The 20,321-nt window shown below is 41.2% G+C and overlaps 1 protein-coding gene across 2 annotated transcripts in view; it reads right to left on the bottom strand.

Annotated features, from left to right (window-relative positions):
* LOC149434759 (chloride channel protein 2-like) overlaps nt 1-20,321 on the bottom strand; it is a 224,962-nt gene that overhangs the window by 170,376 nt on the left and 34,265 nt on the right. For both annotated transcript variants that reach the window (XM_089663427.1, XM_089663428.1), the window contains exons 3-4: nt 19,013-19,090; nt 13,576-13,654 (exon numbers count right to left, since the gene is read on the bottom strand). In XM_089663427.1, the coding sequence (XP_089519553.1) occupies nt 13,576-13,654; nt 19,013-19,090 (157 nt within the window). The remainder of the gene's footprint in view (nt 1-13,575; nt 13,655-19,012; nt 19,091-20,321) is intronic.

Genomic DNA, 20,321 nt, shown 5'->3' with positions numbered 1-20,321 from the left:
AATACAAATCTATTAAAAACTCTGCACTCGTATAGTCATTTAACACTGACCATTTGGATACGAATATAAAAGTGGTTGTAAAGACAGAACATTTTTTACCTTAATGCATCCCCTGTATTAATCCATTCACTGCCAGAGCAGTTTCTGCATTTTTTTGCACACGTTTGAAAAATCATTTTAGGCCTGAAGATTACAGAAAATCCCAAAACATTATATATTTTCTGAAAGCAGACACCCTAGATAGTGGTTCCAATTTTTTGTGTCATACAATATTACTGCAAAGGTCTAGGAAATGAAAAATATCAGTAAAAAAACACACTACAGTGAATGTTAGGGCAAACAAACGGAATACATTACCCACATTTTTGGTAGAATATAAAAGACGAGGTTGTGCTGAGTAAGTAGATACCCAACATGCCAAACCTTAAATATGTGTGTGCCTATGAAATGGCAACAAACTTCAGTATCCTATATTTTCCATAGGCAATGCTTTAAAAGTCCCTATAGATCATCATTTTAGTGTTATGGAGGAGGTCTTGTGCTAGACGTATTGCTCTCATTCCGGTGTGTGTGGCGATATGTAACGTGTATCACAATCAACGTTTTCACACGTAACCTCCCTGGCGTGTGCGTTTAGGTCTGTATGGGCGTATTTGGGGGGGGGGGGGGGGGGGAATGTTATGTGTTTGGGTAAAACTATTTTTTTGCAATAAAAACTTTTTTTTTTTTTTTTAAATCACATAAGGGATACAAAATCCCCTATGTGATGCTGTTTAGGTGGTAGGTTTTTTTTTCTCTAAAAGACCCTGCATGTCTCTTCTGGCCTCCACGCAATATATTGCAATGCAGACCGCATAACAATACATTGCTTCTCGGCTGACCCGGGAGACAGCGGAGACCCGGACATGACAACACACACACACGTCGTCTTCCTGGTCAGAGAAAGAAGGGGAGAAGAGCAGACGTTCATCCGCTCGCTTCTATCCCCTACATCTGCCGGCAGCCACTATGGTGCTCCTCGGGTACGCAGATGGTATCAGGGGCTGTGGAAGCAATCGAGCAACAGCAAAGCCACACAACTACTTCCATCTAACAGGCACGAGTCTACTTGTCAGTTTTATCCCAGTGGCTGGATTGTGTATAAACCCAACACCCCCACCCCCCCGGCTGACAGCTCCTCTTCTTGGGTCCCCTACTGGCGTTCCTGGGTCGCATTCTATGGGGGCACTCATGCGGGCTCGCTCCCAAGCTTCACGGTCTGTGTCTACTGACACTGATAGCAGAGCTCAGCTCTCTTGTCACTGGCTTTGACTGACAGCAGCAGGAGTCAATGGCTCCTGCTGCCTCAGCAAGGCTAGTGAGACCGGGAAGTGAGGTGAGAGAAGAGCTGCAGATGTTCACAGCACTGAATCAAACGAAGGCTCCAGTAAGTAAAAGGAGGGATGAGGGGGGAATACTGATCCCTAAACATTTTTTTTTCCTTAATGCAAGGAATGCATTAAGCGAAAATGTTTCGGATTAATAACCACTTTAATGCATTCCTTGGTAAAAAAAAAATAAAAAATAAATATGTCCCATTGGTTATATTGCGCCTTTCCCTTCCTAATACTTATTGGAGTCCTAACTTAATCCAGTGCTGTACCTGAGGACAGCAGCGCTGCTCCCACTTCCTCTCACAGGACTCAGAGCAGAGGGAGCCATGGGCTGGTGGAACACGATACATTACACATATTGACACATTTATCAGCACAGAGTGGAGGTGGAGTGAAGGGACACTTGCTTTGATACTCGGGAAGCATGGAATTTTGTGGATTTGCAGCACTGTTTTTAATAACATCACAGTCTCTGATACTTAGAGCACTTTATCTTTAAAGTTACTTAACATTGTTCACTGCTTTCCTGTGCTAAATTATTTATGCACTTGCTAATTCCAGAGGGATTGAGCAGGAGTTTGTATATGTAATTTACACTTTGATTTTTTTTCACATGACACACAGGAGACACTACGTTGTATATCTTACTAACACTATTTATCATTAGTGTTAGTAAGTAGCTCTGGTTATCATTTTTTTTTTATTTTTCTGGTCGTTTGTGTACCAGGCGAAGCACAAAGTAGCTGGAGGGGTCACAATGTAGCTTAACCTCCCTAGAGGTCTCATTATGGCAGTATTTCTGTGCTCAAAGCGGTACATTTTTTTGCATGGAAATATGTTGGTGTTTTTTTTAGGCCTGTAATGCTTAGATATACCTCACTGAAATCTGTCCAAACAATTGTCTAGTAAACATCCCGGGTATGATAAAATTTGAAACCCGAAATCATAAATTATAATATAATAAATCATAAAAAAATAATATAATATTAATAAATTTAATTCAATAATGTAATCAAACCAAAAACACTGAAATTTGAAATAGAGCGCCAAGTTCGCACATCACTGAGCTTAGTCGTAAAATCGTTTTCAGTGTCTGATGACAAATTTCCCCACGAATCATTATCACTCTATTCTGCAAGTGGTTCTGATTTACTATCGCTGTTCTCTAGCTAGTCTAAAACTGCTTTTGACCTAAAGGGACGCTTTTTGGACGCCATGGACATTTCTCAAAATATATGTGAAATGGTTTGATACAGTAATGTATTACTATCAGATTTTAGTGTATTGATTTAATTTCACTTTTAAAATTATTGAATTTCCCGCCGGTTCCGTCCCCCGTACGTCCTGTACGTACCAACGATCGCAAGGAACGGAACCCGGAAAACGGATGCCGGCCTCAGCCGGAGGAGATGGCCCAGGGACACTGCAGGGGGGACATTGTGGGAGCGAAGGACCAGGTAGTGCTGGAGGGGATCCCGAGTGTAGCTTGGGGTTACGGCTTCTGGTACTGAAAGTGAACCATGAGCTACACTCGGGAATACCACCAGGGAGATTAAGTTATAGCACTGGTACAGTATTTCACAGTATTCATTTATCCCCTTTGTGACTAAGGTAAAAAAAAATGCCTGTACACAGTTTTGCAACTTTGATGTGTTGGTCAAAAACTGTACATATAACTACATAGTGTATCCAAGTGAATTATGCCTTGTTTAGGACAAATTGGGCTTTCAGTGGGTTAAATACTCATGATTTGTTTTATTACCAAAGGAAAACTAACATAAAATAGTAAAAATAAAGTATCACCAATATGTAAAAATATTCTTTTCAAATTTAGCTGTATTTTTCTTACTTACCATAACCTACTACCTAAACATCAAAAATAAAAATTCTCCTACTCATGATGATCACAGCAATACCACTCTTGTAGATATTATTTGTTGTTTGTACCCTTAGTAGGCCCAGAAACAATAATTAACATTTTATTTTGTTATCCTACCTAAAATACAAAAAAAAATTTTTTTTCCTTTAACCACTTTAAAGCTGAAATTCACTCTCTCAATCAATGACTATTTTTATTCCATATGCTGCTAGCACTTGTAAATAGATAGCAAGGTATATCATATTTACTTGTAAACTTCCCCCCCCCCCCCCCACATTTCTTCAGTTACTTCCTGATATCCAGGCCTAGGCAAATTACATCATACATCCCAAGAGCCTTAAGAAGGGGAGAAGGGGTTTATTCAGATAAGCACACCCTACCGATTGCATGCCTGAGCTAAGGGCAGATAGATTTGAAGAAGTAAATGCTACAGGACTCATCTGTCCTTACTAAACCGCTTCCTGTCTAGCCTATAGCACAATGACGGCCAAGTGGGAGCACTTCCATCCTGGGTGGACGTCATATAAAGTCCTCCAAGGAACGGGTCACTCTGCGAGATGATGTGTCTTCCACTGTGCCCACTGCACACAGCAGACGATAAATCAGTATACTTGGCCACAGCCAGCACAATGTGATCATTGTGACCAATCATGGCAGAACACATGAAAGTTGTACGCAATTAATGTCTTTCATCCATTGTCATTCATTGTGTACTATTGTGTTGATCTTTGATTGGTCACAGTGATCACAAGGTACATACAGGGCCGATCACAGTGCATGACTGGATCACACTGGGTAAATGGATGCCATTCATTAAAAAAAAAAAAAAAAAAAAAAAAGATTGCTTTTATCATTGTTATAAACAATTACAGTGTGTGTAAAAAAAAAAAAAAAAGAATTCTGATTACCTCCCCAGAGTAGTACGTCACTAGGGTAACACTCTACTGCTCTTGTCCCAGTATGTAGGAAAAAAAAAATTGTAAGAAGAATTAAATGTTAAAAATTAAAAAGAACATGACTACTAGTTATCCCCAAGGTATTTAGTAAGAGGCATTTCACGTTTTTGAAAGTTTTTTTTTTGTCACAGTTTTTTGGAAAATTACAAAAATAAAATGTGGGGTTTTTTTTTGCTTTTTTCACATAGTGTCACCAGTCAGTATCCCTGATCACCACCACACCAGTGACAGGATGACGCTGTACTGCAGATTAAAGAGCAGGTGATTGTTTGCTAGGAGAGCTCTGTCTCCTAGTAAGCAATCACCTGCTCTTTAATCTGCAAAGTTATCTCAAGCAGCTCTCTCACCCATGCTCCATGTAGTGTTACTGTGCCTCTCGCTCTCTATCTGTCCTGCCTCCTGCTCTGCTGTGATGATAGCAGTGGAGGCTTGGGAACAGAACTAGCTCCTAAGTGGTCCAGTGGTCTGCCAACTAGTGATGCCTGCTATATACCAGTTTGTGGACTAACTTTCTTACAGGCTAAATATTATACACTGATTTAGGTTATCTTTAGCAAAGAAATGTAGCAGAATACATATTGGCCTAAATTTATGAAGAAAGATTATTTGCAAAATCTTATAACAGAATTGAAGAAAAATGCCTTTTTTTTTTTTTTTTTTTCTTCATTTATTTAGCAGTAAATAAAAAACACAGTGGTTGTTAAATACCAGCAAAAGAAAGCTCTGTCTAAATAAAAAAAAAATAAAAATAAAGCTGAAAACTGGCCTGGAGAGGAAGGAGGTAAAAGTGTCCGGTATTTAGGTGGTTAACATGGCCACGGCCAGAAATTCTAAGGGGTGTTTTTCAAAGTGTTTTCTCAGCAGAATAAAGCATGGTGACTTGGATGGATGGGCTAGGTTGCTTTGAATGTTAAAAGTTAATTAAATAGCAATTTTTGGATTGGGGTGCTCAGATGCAGTGTAGTTCCACTACCCGGCCTATTCTGACACTATTTGTTTACATGTAAAAATAAGTATTGCTTTTGCTAGAAAAGTACGAAGAATCCCCAAGCGTTATATATAATATTTTAGTAGAGGCTATAGATAATGAAATGGTGGGTTTTGCAATTTTGTTGTCACACGGTATGTGTGCAGCAGTTTTTCAAACGCAACTGTTTGGTAAAATATAAAAGATTGTTACGCTTTGTAAATAGACAACTAGCATGTGACGCTTTAAAATTGCACAAGTTCGTGAAATGGCACCAAACTACAGTACTTAAAAATCTCCATAGGCGACACATTAAAAGCCTTTGCAGTTTACCAGTTTAGAGAGTTACGCAGAAGGTCTGGTGCTGGAATTATTGGTCTTCCTACGTTTGCGGCAATACCTCACCTCACATATATGTATGCGTTTGCCTTTCAGCATAAGGACCAGTTCACTTTTATTATTATTTTAATAAATTTAACATTTTTTAATGCTGTCCCTTTAAATTTTAATCACATTTATTGCTGTCACCAGGAATGTAAACATCCCTTGTGACAATAAGCGGTGACAGGTCCTCTTTACTGAGCCATCTGGGGTCTATTAGAACCCAGATCTCTCCTCTGCCCTTGAAAGCTTTGGATCAAACCCGGATCAGTTGAATTTGAAGCTTTCCCAAGCTGCTAATGGGCAGTAAACAAAAGACCAAAACCGGAAGTGATTAAATACTTGTCACTTCCACTTTCATATACCATAGAGATGATTAGGGACATTCTGGTCCTCAATCTCTTCTTTGGTAAGTCGGCAGAAGCACTGGCTTCAGTGCCGGGGCTCCCCAGTGTGACGGTAGAGCCTGGGAGTGGCAGGAGGGTGAGACCCTTTTCCGTCGCCAGTAAAAGCAATCCAGCGGCTAAATAAGCCACTAGGAATGCTTTTACAAACAACTGCACTGCCGACTGAAAGAAAAAAAAAACAACACAGGGATGATGACTGTGGCTTAGGGCTTGACAAATTTGCTTTGAATCTAGGAGCCAGCTAAAAAAGTTAGAAGTCAATTTTTCAAATCAGCTGCCAGGCGCCCAGAACTGCATGTCTGGCGTATCGGATAATAGAAATTGGGACAAAAAATAGGCCCGGGCATTTTAGGCTGAGCAGCCCAGACTCCATTGCCATTCCTGTCTTTTTTACCTCACGCCAAAATGAGGCATGAGACGGACCCGGAACCCACCCCTCTGTACCCTAAACGGCACATCAAATGAGAGCGTGGGGGCGTAAGCCATGTAGCCAATCCATTTTATCAATCCTCAGAATATTTGTGGTTGGTGGACCGCCCCCTTGCCAATGATTGGTCAAGTCCTGAAGCCATACAAACTGTAGTCATCTCTGTCTCCTGCACATGTGTGGTGGCATCCCTAGGATGGCTTGATTTTGTGTTAGAGTGTACAGCTTGTATGCTGTCTGCCATGTCCCTGAACAGGAAATAGAAGGAGATTTACAAGTATGAGGCGCCAAAGACCATGTGTCCCATGAATTGGAGGGTGAGGCCGGTGAAGAGATTCCAGTGGGTTCTGAGTAGTTTTGTGGAGGAATATATAATAAAAAGGGAAGGAAGGAAAGAATAGAAAGTTCACCTTTACAGAAAATCTGTAAGGTGACCTTACACTGGACAACCCCCCCATCCTACTGTACAAGTGTCCCGCGAACCCCCGCTGTCCAGGGATTTTAAATCCTAGCGGCATTCTCTGCTCTCCTGAGCACTGACAGAATGAGCTAGATGAATGTGGATTGGTCAGCGCCGTCCATGTGACAATGCTGACAAATTAGAATGCCTCTTTTTCGTACACGCTGAGAGGTACAGATAGGTCCATTAAGCAGCGGGAATTTCAAATCCATGGAACAGTGAAGCAACATCCAGGTGCCTGACAGCAGACAGTTAACATAAAACCCAGGTGCCAGGATGCAATTTCTAGTCGCTATTGCGACCTGGCACCTGGGATTTGTCAAGCCCTGCTGTAAATGCAGGCACCATGCCAGTATACCACTTTAAACCGGCCATATATATGTATGTTAGCTGGTCTTAAAGTAATTAAACCTACTTACAATACCCTGACTGTCAGGAGTGGGTTCACAAGTTGGTGGCACTGTGGCTCCCTGACCTGTAGGTTGAAGTTCCTGTCTCCACTAGCTGGTCTCCACCACTGGATCTTTTCAGCAGCTCTTAGTAATTAGTAATCATCTGGGGCTGGCTGCTAGGAGAATATTTAGTCCTTATGCTACTCCCCTTTGCCTTGATGTCCTGCCCATGTGCCCCTGATCTGTGAACCTTGAACCTGTACTCTGTTCCTCACCCTCGCCTGCCTGATTGTTCCTATTCCCGTGTACCCCTTTTCAATCCTGGCTTGCTCTTTGCTCCCTCTGTGTGATCTCCTGTGCATGACCCTGCCTCTGCCATATCCTACTGTCTATATATAATTATTCAGTTGGTTTAGGTAGTCTGTTAGCACTTTCTCTTATTAGATTCACTGATTTTAGTTTATAGGGTTATGGTATATTGCAGGTGTGTTTATACGGTTGTCTATTCATTGCATCTTTAGTAAAATCACATTTAATATTATACTTGTGCATAATGTTCTCTGTGTAAGTCCACACATTTCTGATCATGCCTGTTACACAGTGTCACGGATCCAACCCACACGCCCACAGCGACTAGCTAACCGAAGCGTGCACTTCTGGCCGTAACTTGGAGTAAGAGGGAATGAGGGGGACTTACTTTGAGCATATACATAAGACCGCCCATGATATACTTTCACAGCCCGCACTACCTCTGGCCACCACTAGAGGGAGACTCCACTCCAATCCAGCTGGCTGACCACACACACAGGCAGATACGAATCTTATATACAATCTGGTGCACGCTAAGGGTTGGGGAACAGTCTATCAATTGGCACACCCTTCTAAGATTCCTCCAGCTATCCTACAAGCTAGAACCCCAGTGTTAATCACTCTTCCACTGTCCACACACCCCCACACCAGACACACCACAAACTATAGCTTGCCACCACCCAACAGTTTGTCCGCAAACTGGTCTGCTGGGCCACAACACACACACACAGATCTCCGTCTGGCAGACCTGCTACCTTACAACCTGCATGCAATCTGCCAACACGCAGTGCAATTGCATACAGATAGGCAATGAACTTAACCGAGCATATAAAGACACTGCAATACAATACAATCTCTCTGGAGATATGAGCCCGAGCTTAAAAGTACCCAGAAGACACTTATTAATTTTATGATTTAATATCCTGAAAGTGGGCAGTGCATAAAATATGTACAAAGTATAAAAAGTTACAGAAAATACAAAAAATACAAGAAGACACACAATTGGCTATTGACTTTAAAATAAAAGGGAATAAAAACAGAAATAAAACTTCTACCAAGAGTTATCCTGCGACTGGAGCAAGTAAGAGAAAGTCCGCGATCCGCCAGTCAATAGAACCGGCTCCATACGAATCACACCATCCATATCTCAGGTCCTCAATTTATGGGAATATGGACGTAGGCTGGACATTAGCCCTTGGCCAATCAACTCTGGGGGGTGTTCCTGTACCAGCCCCCAGGATGTTCTGGGTACTCAAATGCCCAAAGTCGATTGGACCAAGAACGGTTTGAATCACCAAGTCAGGGATTGAATTTCCAACACCAGCGCATCTGTCCGATCGCGACAGTACCAATCACTGTTCAGCTGTCGCAATCAGGTGCCAGATAACCATTTTCTGCGTTTCTCTGGGATTCTACAGAGGCTACAAATACAGGTTTACATGCAGATGTAGCCTACAGTGTGTCCAATCAGAAGGAAGTATTTTCATCTCTCTGCAACTAACATTTTAGCTTTTATGAGAGATGAAATATATTCCTTTGATCTGCTGATATACCTCAGAGCTTGACAGACAGGTCGTAGCCCTCTCTTGGTCTCCAGCTGCCTCTGCAGACGAAATGTCTAGAGTTCTCCTTCTTAGATTTCTAGAAGGCGCCAAAGTCTGAAGACGTAGGTGACAAGTCTTATTGTGTCAAGTGTCAACTCCAGCCTAGAAGCTGCTCTGTCCTTTCAGATGCTAATTGGCAACCATATGTCTCTGGCTGAATTCTGAATACATCTTTAATAACATGGAATGAAACTAAATCTACGATATGTTTCTACATATCACATCTCAACTACTTGAATCTTACATTTACATTACACAGGATACCAACATTCGGTATCCGTGACAATGACTGAGCATGATCGTGCACCCTTAATTTGACCCCAACCCTAACTGACTCCGATTTGGCCATTTTATCCTTTTATTTTTTTTCCTTTTTAAACATATGCAGTTTTTTTTTTTTTTTTGCAAATATCATTCTCTAGCAAGTAGAAAAAGATACAACATACAGCGGGTAAAATAAGTATTAAACGAGTCACCATTTTTCTTGGTAAATGTATTTCTAAAGGTGCTACTGATATGAAATTTTCACCACATGTCGGTAACAACCCATGCAATCTATTCATATAAAGAAGCCAAAACAAAGAAGTTAAAAAATTATGTTGTGTAATAAAATGGAATGACACAGGGAAAAAGCATTAAACACATGAATAAAGGGAGGTACAAAAAGGCATGGAAAGCCAAGATACCAACTGAAATCTATCAGTAATTAGAAAGCAATCCTGCCCCTTGTCCACGCAAATTAATATCAGCTGGTTCAGTCTCAACTGATGACCTATAAAAAGGGGTCTTAAAACCAAGGTGTTGCACAAAAAAACATCTCATGATGAGGAGTAACAGCACTCTCTCAAGACCTTCACAAATTTACTGTTGAAAAACATACTGATGGCATTGGTTACAGAAGCATTTCTAAACTTCTGAATGTTCCAGTGAGAACTGTTGGGGCCTTAATCAGGACGTGGAAAGAATATAATGTCAACATAAACCGGCCACGACCAGGTGCTCCTTGCAAGATTTTTGTCAAAGGAGTGAAAAGAAATATCAGAAGAGTTGTCCAAGGACTTCTTGCAGAGAGCTTCAGAACAACCTGGAATTAGCAGGTACAATTGTTTAAGAAAAAAAAAAAAATCAATAAGTAATGCACTCAACCACCATGGCCTGTTTGAGCCATACTTCTCATGTGGGTGACATGAGTGCACTTACTTGTGCTCACCCATGACCCAGAACCAGTCGACAGATTGCTAAAGCCTGCTGTCGGCTGACATCACAGTCCCACTCCAGACTCTGTAGGGATCCCAACAATAATGTAGGGATCCACCTGGCTCAACGACTGAGCACACCGCTGAGAGCCTCAGCCAGGCGTTCCGGTCCCTTCTCCTGCCCAGCGCTCCAGTGAGCATTAGAGGAGTATACCAGAGAGCCGGTGACTAATAATCACCAGTTTCTGCTCAGTGAAGACAGAGAACTGAGCAACCCACAGTCATGTGATCAGTCAGTTCTCAGGCTTAGAGCCAGCGGGGGACAGCTTTCAGAATTGCACTGATGTTGTAGCAAGTAGGTATGTGTGTTTTTTGTTTTTAAATCCCCTACTTTAAGTAAAATATGTGTTTCTGGACTTCTGCTGTTCATTAAGATATCTGCAGATTTAAGAAAAATTATCAAAGTAAATATAACTATATACACACACACTATATTTGAACGTATAACTAAAAGGCAAAACTTTTTTTTTTTTTTTAGTTTTGGATAGAGTGGAGAGGGATTATAACACTTGTCAGTTTTTTAGTGCAGTCTGTGTCCCCATTAAGGAGATTCCCCCTCTCTATTGGTCCTGTTTACTATTATCATTGAACATTTTGGGTTGTCCCCAAAAAAGTAATAGTGGGGATATCTTCCAATGCGGACAATATTTCTGGTGGTCTGGGCGTCCACAGGGAATTCCCTTAATTTGCAGGGGATTTTTTTACTTCCTGTTTCGGCTATGGCACAGGCAGTGAAGGTAAATCTCTCAAATGGGACACAGATGGCAAAAAATAAAATTGACAGGGGTTATACTGTAACCCTCGCTTCCAAAATGAAGAAAAAAGTGTTGCCTATAGCTTAACTATAATGTGTGTGGTGGTGGTTGATGCTGCTTTAGCGACCCTAAAATGAAAATGTTCTGTGCTATTGCATAGTATAGATAAAATAGTTACAGCTAGTACTACTCTCAACTTCTGTTAGTGAAGAAGATACAGCATGTCAAGTCACCTCAATGACCTGCAGCAGTAGTAAACACATAGCTTATACCGTATTCACGTAAGCATGGAGACTGTATACTATGCACTTACACTTTAACTGGTGGGATTATTTATCTTGATTTCATGTTATGAAACTTGAAGCCAGGTGCAATGGTACTTTCTAGGCAGAATGGTCATTTCATTTTTCACCACTCGGGGGGGGGGTCGGGGGGTTAATACTCAGACAATAATGTGGTAGGATTTTCATCATTTCCACCACTGGGAGGAGTTAGCATTCAGATGGTATTGTGGTTAGATTTTATAAAATATTTATTAAATGTTCAGTATAAGATTTCTCCCCATCTATTCAGCAGTGTTTGTCGTACTATAAGTATTTTTTTTTATTTAAATTTTTTAATTTGGAGCTTAATACTAGTTGTAGTGTAGGTGCGGTCATTGTGAACTCATATGTGTATATTTAAACTCAGCATGCATGTCAGCACAGTCACCTGATCCCCTTGATAACGTCTATTGAGCCGAAACGTATGTCGGGGCTGGGCGGAGATTAAGCTAATGTCTGGAGCCGGCACCAGTGTCATTTTTCACGTACATGCTCCTTTGTCTCTGAAGTTTGTGGTTTTTTTTCTTTTTTTAATTTCTTTTTTTTTGTGTTTTTTTGGTGCTGGGCACGAGAGTCTATTTCACTACACACGTGGAGGATGTTTGTGGACACAGCTGTTCATCATAATCGGGATTTTGGCATCAAAAGACTTTCATTGTTTGGGATTTCATGCATTTTGACTTATTACTGGTAGGAGCACATTTAAAGTATAAGTAAATCACTTAGTATTTTTTTTTTTTAATCAATAGCGCAACAACTGGATATCACTTACTGAGTATTTGTATTGGTATTTTGAGTGCAGTTATTGTTTCACTGTTTGTTTTATGGTTCAGAATTTGGATTTTTTGGCACGCAGTGCAGTTACATAATTTTCACACATGTTCATATACTATGAATGGGCCATGTTTTTGCAGTGTGACTAGACTCCAGGTGCAGCACATAGAAGTCCATTAGGAAACAGCCGCTCATCCTAATGTGATGGACGTGAAGGTGAGCAGCCCAGTATATAGACAGTGTGTACTTGGAGCCACTCACCAGCACCTGCAAGCCTGTCATTATGACGAGTGGCTGTGTCCATGCAAATGAGGCGTCCTAATAGAATTGCACGAAGCACCTGAAACCTAGACATGCTGGGAAAAAAATGGCCTGTTCACAGTATACTGGCCTTAGGAACCATGTGAAATGGACTTTACAGTATCTCAGTGGCAGCAACATGCACAATACATTTAGCATGGTTAGAAAGGAAGCTCTGTTCACACAAAATAAGCACATTCCAGTGACATAATATCAACTAATCTCAGTTTACTAATAAATCAGCTTTACAAAACAGGCTATTACAGTCTATAAGCTGGTCATCTACTAGAAGAAAAACAGAATGTTAATAACCTGTATGTATAACCAACTGAGCTAGAAGCAGGCAACTTTCATAGAAAGAGCTCAGATAGTCATGCAGGAAGTATTATGCTAAATTGAGAATCTTGTGTTTGAAATTGCTCAGTGTGAGCACTGATGGTTATAATATGCTTTGCTAGTATATAGACATGAAAATGTATATGCTTCAAAACACCAGTATTCAGATTCCTAGGACATCCGTCCCACCTCAAAACACCCTTGTGCAAACTCTTTCCACATAAAAGAAAAGCCCCTTCTACTCACATTCCAGATTGTAGGTTACTTTGAAATTTGCTATGGAAAGTAAGAAGACTTTTTTAAATAATGCTAAAAATATATGTACAAATGAATGTAGATGCTGCTTTTATTTTTTCTGCCTGGGGCACAAAAAGAATTAGGCCCCATTTTACTTTTAGCCTAGAGCTCTGCAATTAAGAAGCCTATGCTTCAACAATTAACAGACTATAAATGCAGAGTAAATGAACAGCATAATCCTGATATATTGGTTTGTTACACTGATGATTACATAACTTTAACTGATGGCTCCCACACATGTATTTCAAGCAGCCCTCCCACACAACCTCCTGATCATACACATCTCACAGTTTATACACACCCACCACTCACACACTTCAAGAATCCTTCACATAGCTTAATATTCCTCTTGTCCCTACTTCCCACACAATCCTCTTACCTCCAATAGGAGCAGCAAAGCAGCATCCAACTCCAACAGCGCAGGCTGCTGCCAACATCTCAATGTTACGAGACTCATTCTAATGAATAAGAAATATTGGTATGAGTGCCATAAATATGCAGCCTAGTGCACAGAATCAGACCTACCTCTGCCAAGCAGAATACTGCAGCAGATTGAGCAACATAGAGCCAAACTAAGTATGGGCTGGTTGTAGCATACCATATACTACTCACAATACCACATGCTGTCTAACATAAAATAGCTGTACAAAAATACAAAATAAATTGAACTGACAAACTGCAGTCCCAAAGTAAAATCAGGGACATACTTAATCATGCTAGGGTTGCTTAATAACAGAGCTAAGACAAATAATGTGAAAGCTTTTCCTAGACATTCAAATTCACAGTACTCAGACTGCTGAAGCAGAGTTCTGATAAACTTTCACAAGTAATTGCACATCAGTGGTGTTTGTGCCATGTAGGAGGATAGGCCCAGCTCAAGACAGGCATCCTTCACATCTTAGGAACGTTACAGGTGTGGTATGATGGAAAAATGTACAGCTTGCAGATTCTTTGATCTGGCTTCAAGTAAAACATATATTAGGTAGACTCCAATGGTAATGTACTTAAAACATGCCTAAAATAAACAATGTGCATACTGTACATTGCACCAAACCTGAAACACACTGAAAGATGTAAGGAGCACATTTTAGGGTATGAACAGGCCCCAATGTAGAAAGACCCACTTACTGAATAATCATCAGCTTTAAAACCATGGTGAGTGGTCTGCTGGATATGTCAGACAAGGATTCCATCCAAAATAAGCTAAATTCATAGCTCATGTTTTCATATCTGTGTCAGCATTTAAAAGGGAAATAACAGGATTGTTTTGTTACTCACTGTAAAATCCCCTTCTCTGAGTTTAATGCCAGATACAGCTCTTCTGAATCTTGACCAAGAGGTTTTATATCACCATCTACGGGAATAGGACACACTAGACAGAAAAATAAACAAAACACAGCATTGCCTATGGGCAGTCCCCTCTGGTATAAAACTCCCTCTCTGCTATAGGCAATCCAGTTCGTAACAAAGCAGAGTCAGAAATGTCAACTCCAATAGCGGGATGGGTGCTGTGTCTATCAGTAAACTCAGAGAAAGGAATTTTACAGTAACTAAAATTCCCAGTTTCTCATGTTTGACAGACACAGCTCTTCTGAATCTTTACCATAGAGATGTCTCAAAGCAGTGTCTCAATGAGGGGTGGGTAAACAAAAAAACAACTGGAGCAACCAGGCAAACATGCCAACTACCCAAACAAACCCTACAGGGGCAAACCGGGAACCTTAAAACAGCAGCCTGCAAAACCTTGCAGCCTAAACAAGCATCCAAAGATGCAAACACATCAACTTTGTAAAATGTTGTAAAAGTGTGCAAAGACAATAAGGTAGCCACATTGCAAACCTGAAACACAGAAATCCCAGGTAGAGTGTTCTGTAATTGAGAAGGAAGGAGTCTGCCCCTTAATAGCACGCACTTGGAACAAGCGTCTGCCAGATCCAATGGGAAATAGTGGCAGAGGAGGCTGCCAGACCTTTCCTTGGGTTGTCCATGAGCATAAAAAGAGAATCTGACTTCCTGCAGGAGGCCGTAGTAGACAGGTACACATGAACCGCTTAAACCACATCCAAGGACTGCAATGCAACCTCCTTAGGATGCAATGACCATGGACACAAGGAAGACAGGACAATGTCTTCAGTAAGCTGGAAATCTGACACCACCACCTTTCAAAACAAAGAAGGGGCACATTCAGAGAACCAACTTATCCTTATATAGAACCAAGAACCAAATACGGAGACTTATATGGTAAGGGCACCAGCTCTGACACCCACCTCATGGATGTGATGGCAACCGAGAAGGCACATTTTGAGAAAATGTAAGCAGGAGAATATCCTGAGTACTCACAAAGGGAAACTTCTCAAGAACCAAATTCAAGACCCATGGTGGTAATGCGGAAAGCACAGAGGGGAGCCAGATGAAAAACTCCTTGAACAAAGGTGCAAAGCAGGGAGTGCGCAGCCAAGGGATGCTAAAAAATAACAGTGAGGGCAAAAACCTGACCCTTAATGGTACACAAGGCAAACTTTTATTCAATGCCCCATTGAAGAATTTCCAGGTGTGATGATATATCTTCCAAGAGGTAAACTTGCAAGCCTCCAAAATTGTGGGAATTCCCAAACTCAATAATCCCTGTCCCACAAAACCTGGCTTTTAATAGCCATGCTGTCAAAGCCAGAGACAGTAAAGCAGGGTAGTAGAACGGACCCTAAAGGCAGGAGGTCTTCTCAAAGAAGCAATCACCAGGGAGCTACCAGAAAGACTGGAATCCCTTTGGCCCCTTGAAACATAGCTACAGAAGCTTGGGCCATTCGGTAAGCGTTTGAGACACCAGAGCTCTGGCCAACCAAGGTCACACCGCCAACCCTGCAATGGTAAATATAGAGCAGACAACAGATTCTGTGCTGCAATCTGCAGAATCTGTAAAAGAAGGAATTTCTTCTGCTGGTATCACAGTTGCTTTCTTCAACCTAGGGATGGAAGGACCAACTTCTTCAGAAGGGCCTTCTCTAAAGAGAAAATAGGAATTTGATTCACCTGTAAATACTGTATCTGGCAGAGCAGTACAAGACACAAGCTGGATATTTATAGACCTTAAAGTTGACCATAGATGAGTCAGTTCTTTTTGTTCAACCAGTGGGTTGAACAAAAAAGAAAAAAAAAAAAAACTGACCAGACTTTGAATGTTCAGTGCTGTAGTCTATAGCCTGCAGCACTGATCGTGCAGAAATTTTCCAACAGGCTGTTTGAAGAGAAGTCAATTGGTAGATGGACTTCTCTACAACCACAGTGGCCATACAGTACATGGTTTGAAATTTGGCTGGTCCCTGCTGAACATCGACCCGTGTATGGCCAGCCTAGTTATAGGCCTCTACCTTCAGGTGATTGGACACTGACAAAAGCTTTGCTAGGCACACCTCCTGGATGTACTTCTATAACTTCACTCCACAAGTCCTCAGTAATTTAGCAAGAAATGCAGCTTAACACAGGAACAGAGGGGAGAGTGGCCTGTGTCCTGTACTCCAAGATATGGAATTTACAGGCAAGTCAAATTTCCTACATCTCAATTGTACAGTAAAAGGACACAGGCTGGATACTCAGACAATGGGGTGTCCTCAAGCAGTGAAACAGTAGGGTCAGCAACAAGGCAAACAGAACAGTATCAACAGGCCCAACAAAACAAATATCACCTGAAAGAACCTTGTGACCAAACGATGCATCTGCAAGCGAAAATACACCTGTTAAAACAAAGTATAAACCAAAGATCAGGCGGTGGCCTTAAAAGCTGGGCAACAGGTGTGTGATATCAGAAAGCCAAGGAAATTCCAACCGGTTTGGTGGAGTGAGCACATAAAAGGAACTGAAGGGTACCTTATCTTTGAGAGCATAAGCCCTTTCAAAGAATTGTCTTATCCACCTAGTAATAGTGGACTTAAAAGCAGGATGTCCTTCATGAGACCCTATTAGCAATAGAGAGTACATTTTTCAGACAGAAGCCATGAACGTAAGATAGACCCTGACCGCATCCAGATAATGGAGAGCAAATTCTTTGAAGTGCTTTGGAACAGGAAGAAAGGAAGAAAGCAAGACCACTTTATCCTTGTGAAGAATCAGGAAAGGCTGCTAACTCAGAAACACATATGACAGCTGTGATAGTAACCAAGAAGACAAATTTGCAGAAGAGGCCACCCACAGGGCATTCCCTAATGGGTTCAAAGGATGGTTTCTGCAGGACAGAGAGAACCAAATTGAGGTTCCAAGGAAAAACAGGGTGCTGTAATGGGGGTTTAGTCCATAAGACACCTTAAATTAAGGTTCTAACAAGGGAAAGTGGAGCCAAAGTTTTCTGGAATAGAAAGAGAAGACCACAACCTGTCTTTTAAAAAGAGTTCTTAAAGTGGTTTTAAGCCTCTGACAGGAAGAATGAGCAAAACACAGAGTGTAATTTCTCTCTGATCTCTCTTCCCTCTGTATGAGTCACTGATAATACTCTAAAAATGAGGCCCCAGCCTCCAGGGTGATGGCCAACCCCCCCCCCCCTCCTCCTTTTGAGGCCCATTATTAGTCACGTTCCAACTGTAGAAAGGCCAGAATGTAAGGTACAGAGTAATCTCTGGAGTTGAAAAGGCTGTGCTAGCACCAGGCGAAAAAAAGATTCCAGATACGGTAGCAAATATTTTCGCCAATTGGCTGTTCTGGATCTGAGTAAGGTGGGAATTTAAGTCAGAGGTTCCCCCTGTCCTTCAAAACCTAGGTTTCAACAGCTATGTCCCCCAAAAGCACCTTGTCCCCATGTTGGTGGTGACAAGGGCCCATTCCCCACAACCCTGGACAGTGGTAGTGGGGGGTCTATGGGCTGGGGGCTTATCTGTATCTGGAATTCCCCTTTTAACAAAGAGGGCCCCAGCTCCCAATTCCCCCCTTGGGAACGAGTATTTTTTTTAATACCAAAAAAGGTATAAAAAAAAAACAAAACACGTTTTTACCAAGTCCTTTATTTAAAAAAAAAATAAAATATGAAAACAGTGTCCCACAAAGTAAATCCAGCGTCAATCAGGATGAACGCCATCGACCCGAGGAAAGAAAAAAAAAACGACAAGTGAGATCTGTACCCGACGCTGCCTCCCACTGTCAACAGCTCTGCCACCAAATAAACTAAAGGTCGAGGCCACCCAATGACCCCACTGACTTAATCGATGGGGGCCTCGCCTCTTAAGTTATTTAGTGGGTGGAGCTGTCAGATGACAGGAGCTAGCATCGGGTGGAATCTTCTTTATGGGGGGAATGGGGGTCGGGGGTTTGTGGCGTTCATTGTGATTGATGCTGGATTTATTTCTGGGGACATTTTTTTTTTTTTTTTTAAATCATGAACTTGCCAAAAACGGTTTTAATTTATTGATCACACTTTTTTTAGTGAATGAGGTGTACAATGTACCCATACTCATTCACATGGGGAGGGGGGTGGGATCTGGAGGCCCCCCTGTTAAAGGGGGCTTTCAGATTTCAATAAGCCCCTCCTCGCAGGCCCCCACAACCACTGCCCAGGGTTGTGTGGGAAGAGGTTGTAAAGTATAACTGGAAGAATTGATGCTGTTTTGAAGGCAAAGATTTGTTTTTTTCTTGCTGTGAGCGAAAAGCATACAGTTCTGCTGTAAGAACCCAAACAGTGAGATACAGTCTTAAAAGGAAAATACAAAGTATATTTATCACACCAGTTAACTTTGCTTAATTATTTGCAGTTAAAAAGCCTATCTGCACTAAAGCCTGCCTTTATCTGTGAGATTCCGAATAAATATCCAGGGGACATCACCTTCTGTACTCACTTCATATATTCCACCAAACAGCGACATGAACTTGCTGAGCAGAGCAGCGCACATACTGGCAACATGCACAAACGGGCCCTGAGGAGATGAGAGAGAGAAGTGTCAGCTCAGATTCACTACTTGATAGATAAAATGACTGAATAGTGCCTTGGCAGACTGCTGACTGGAACATATTGAGCTCAGACAAATAAATGCTGTTATGAATTACTTTTACAGGTAACCTGATTTCAAGATAATGCATGCGTCATCTCTACTCCATGTGTCGGAGCTGCTAGCTATTACATCTTACTGGCATGCATGAGATCCGCTGGCATCTACAGATTATGCATTTTTACAGCCACATACACGGGGGGGGGGGGGGGGGGAAGATCAAACATCAGTTATATATGGTGAAACCTTGATATTTATTTTGTTCATAAGAATTTTACAACTACTTATAAAGGGCCTACTATTTTAATGCAATTTATTGTCAATAACCATTATGTCTTCAAGTTCATCTTCTAGCCCTGAAATTGATTTAGCAAATAATAATTTATGAAGAAAGCTGGTTAAAATGGACATAAGGCATGTGTGTACTAAATATGGTAGTTATCCAAACTGCAATAGTAAAACAATACAGACATTTTCTTTTTCGTTTCTAATATTTTTTTTAAATTTTGTTCCGTAATAAAACGGTGTAAAATGGTTACAACATAACACTTCACACGCCACATAAAACAGACAGTTGGCATAATGGCAAATAAAATGTTTGCTTATCTGATCAAAAAAAAAAAACGACATGTCCCACTGGTTATCTGGGCATCAGTAATACCTGTGGGGCACAAGGTGAGCCTCCGCAACATGGTTGTTACTCAACACCATCTTAAGCCTGGTAAAAACCAGGTTACCTATACCTTAGGGCAAGTACCCAACAATGAGGTAAAACAGTCCATAAAATTATAATATATATAACCTTATAAACAAAATAGGAAATAACAGAGTAGTTGCAATATACGCCAAACAGCCCAATCACGTCAGGCTACCTTCCCTAAATTTAGGGAACATGCCATAAATTGTGCTTTAGCAAAACATTGTTTCCGAGTTTGTTTTAATACAGCTTTATGAAAGAAGAAAAGGCAAGAGTGCCTAGAAAAAAGAAGTAATGAAAAGGAAAAAGGAAGGGGGATAGATTAGGGACTGCACACACTTGCTCAATCCTAATTTAGAACATATTGATTGGGCAAAACCCGACGGTCATTCATTAAGTACTTAACCCACTGGTCCCACACCTTTTCTAAACCTTTCATTCTATTATTCAGGATTTCTGACA

The sequence above is a fragment of the Staurois parvus genome, unplaced genomic scaffold, assembly GCF_062004578.1.
Source record: "Staurois parvus isolate SC_StPar_1 unplaced genomic scaffold, SC_StPar_1.0 ptg001686l, whole genome shotgun sequence".
Taxonomy (NCBI): domain Eukaryota; kingdom Metazoa; phylum Chordata; class Amphibia; order Anura; family Ranidae; genus Staurois; species Staurois parvus.
This window is presented reverse-complemented; position numbering and strand designations above follow the sequence as displayed.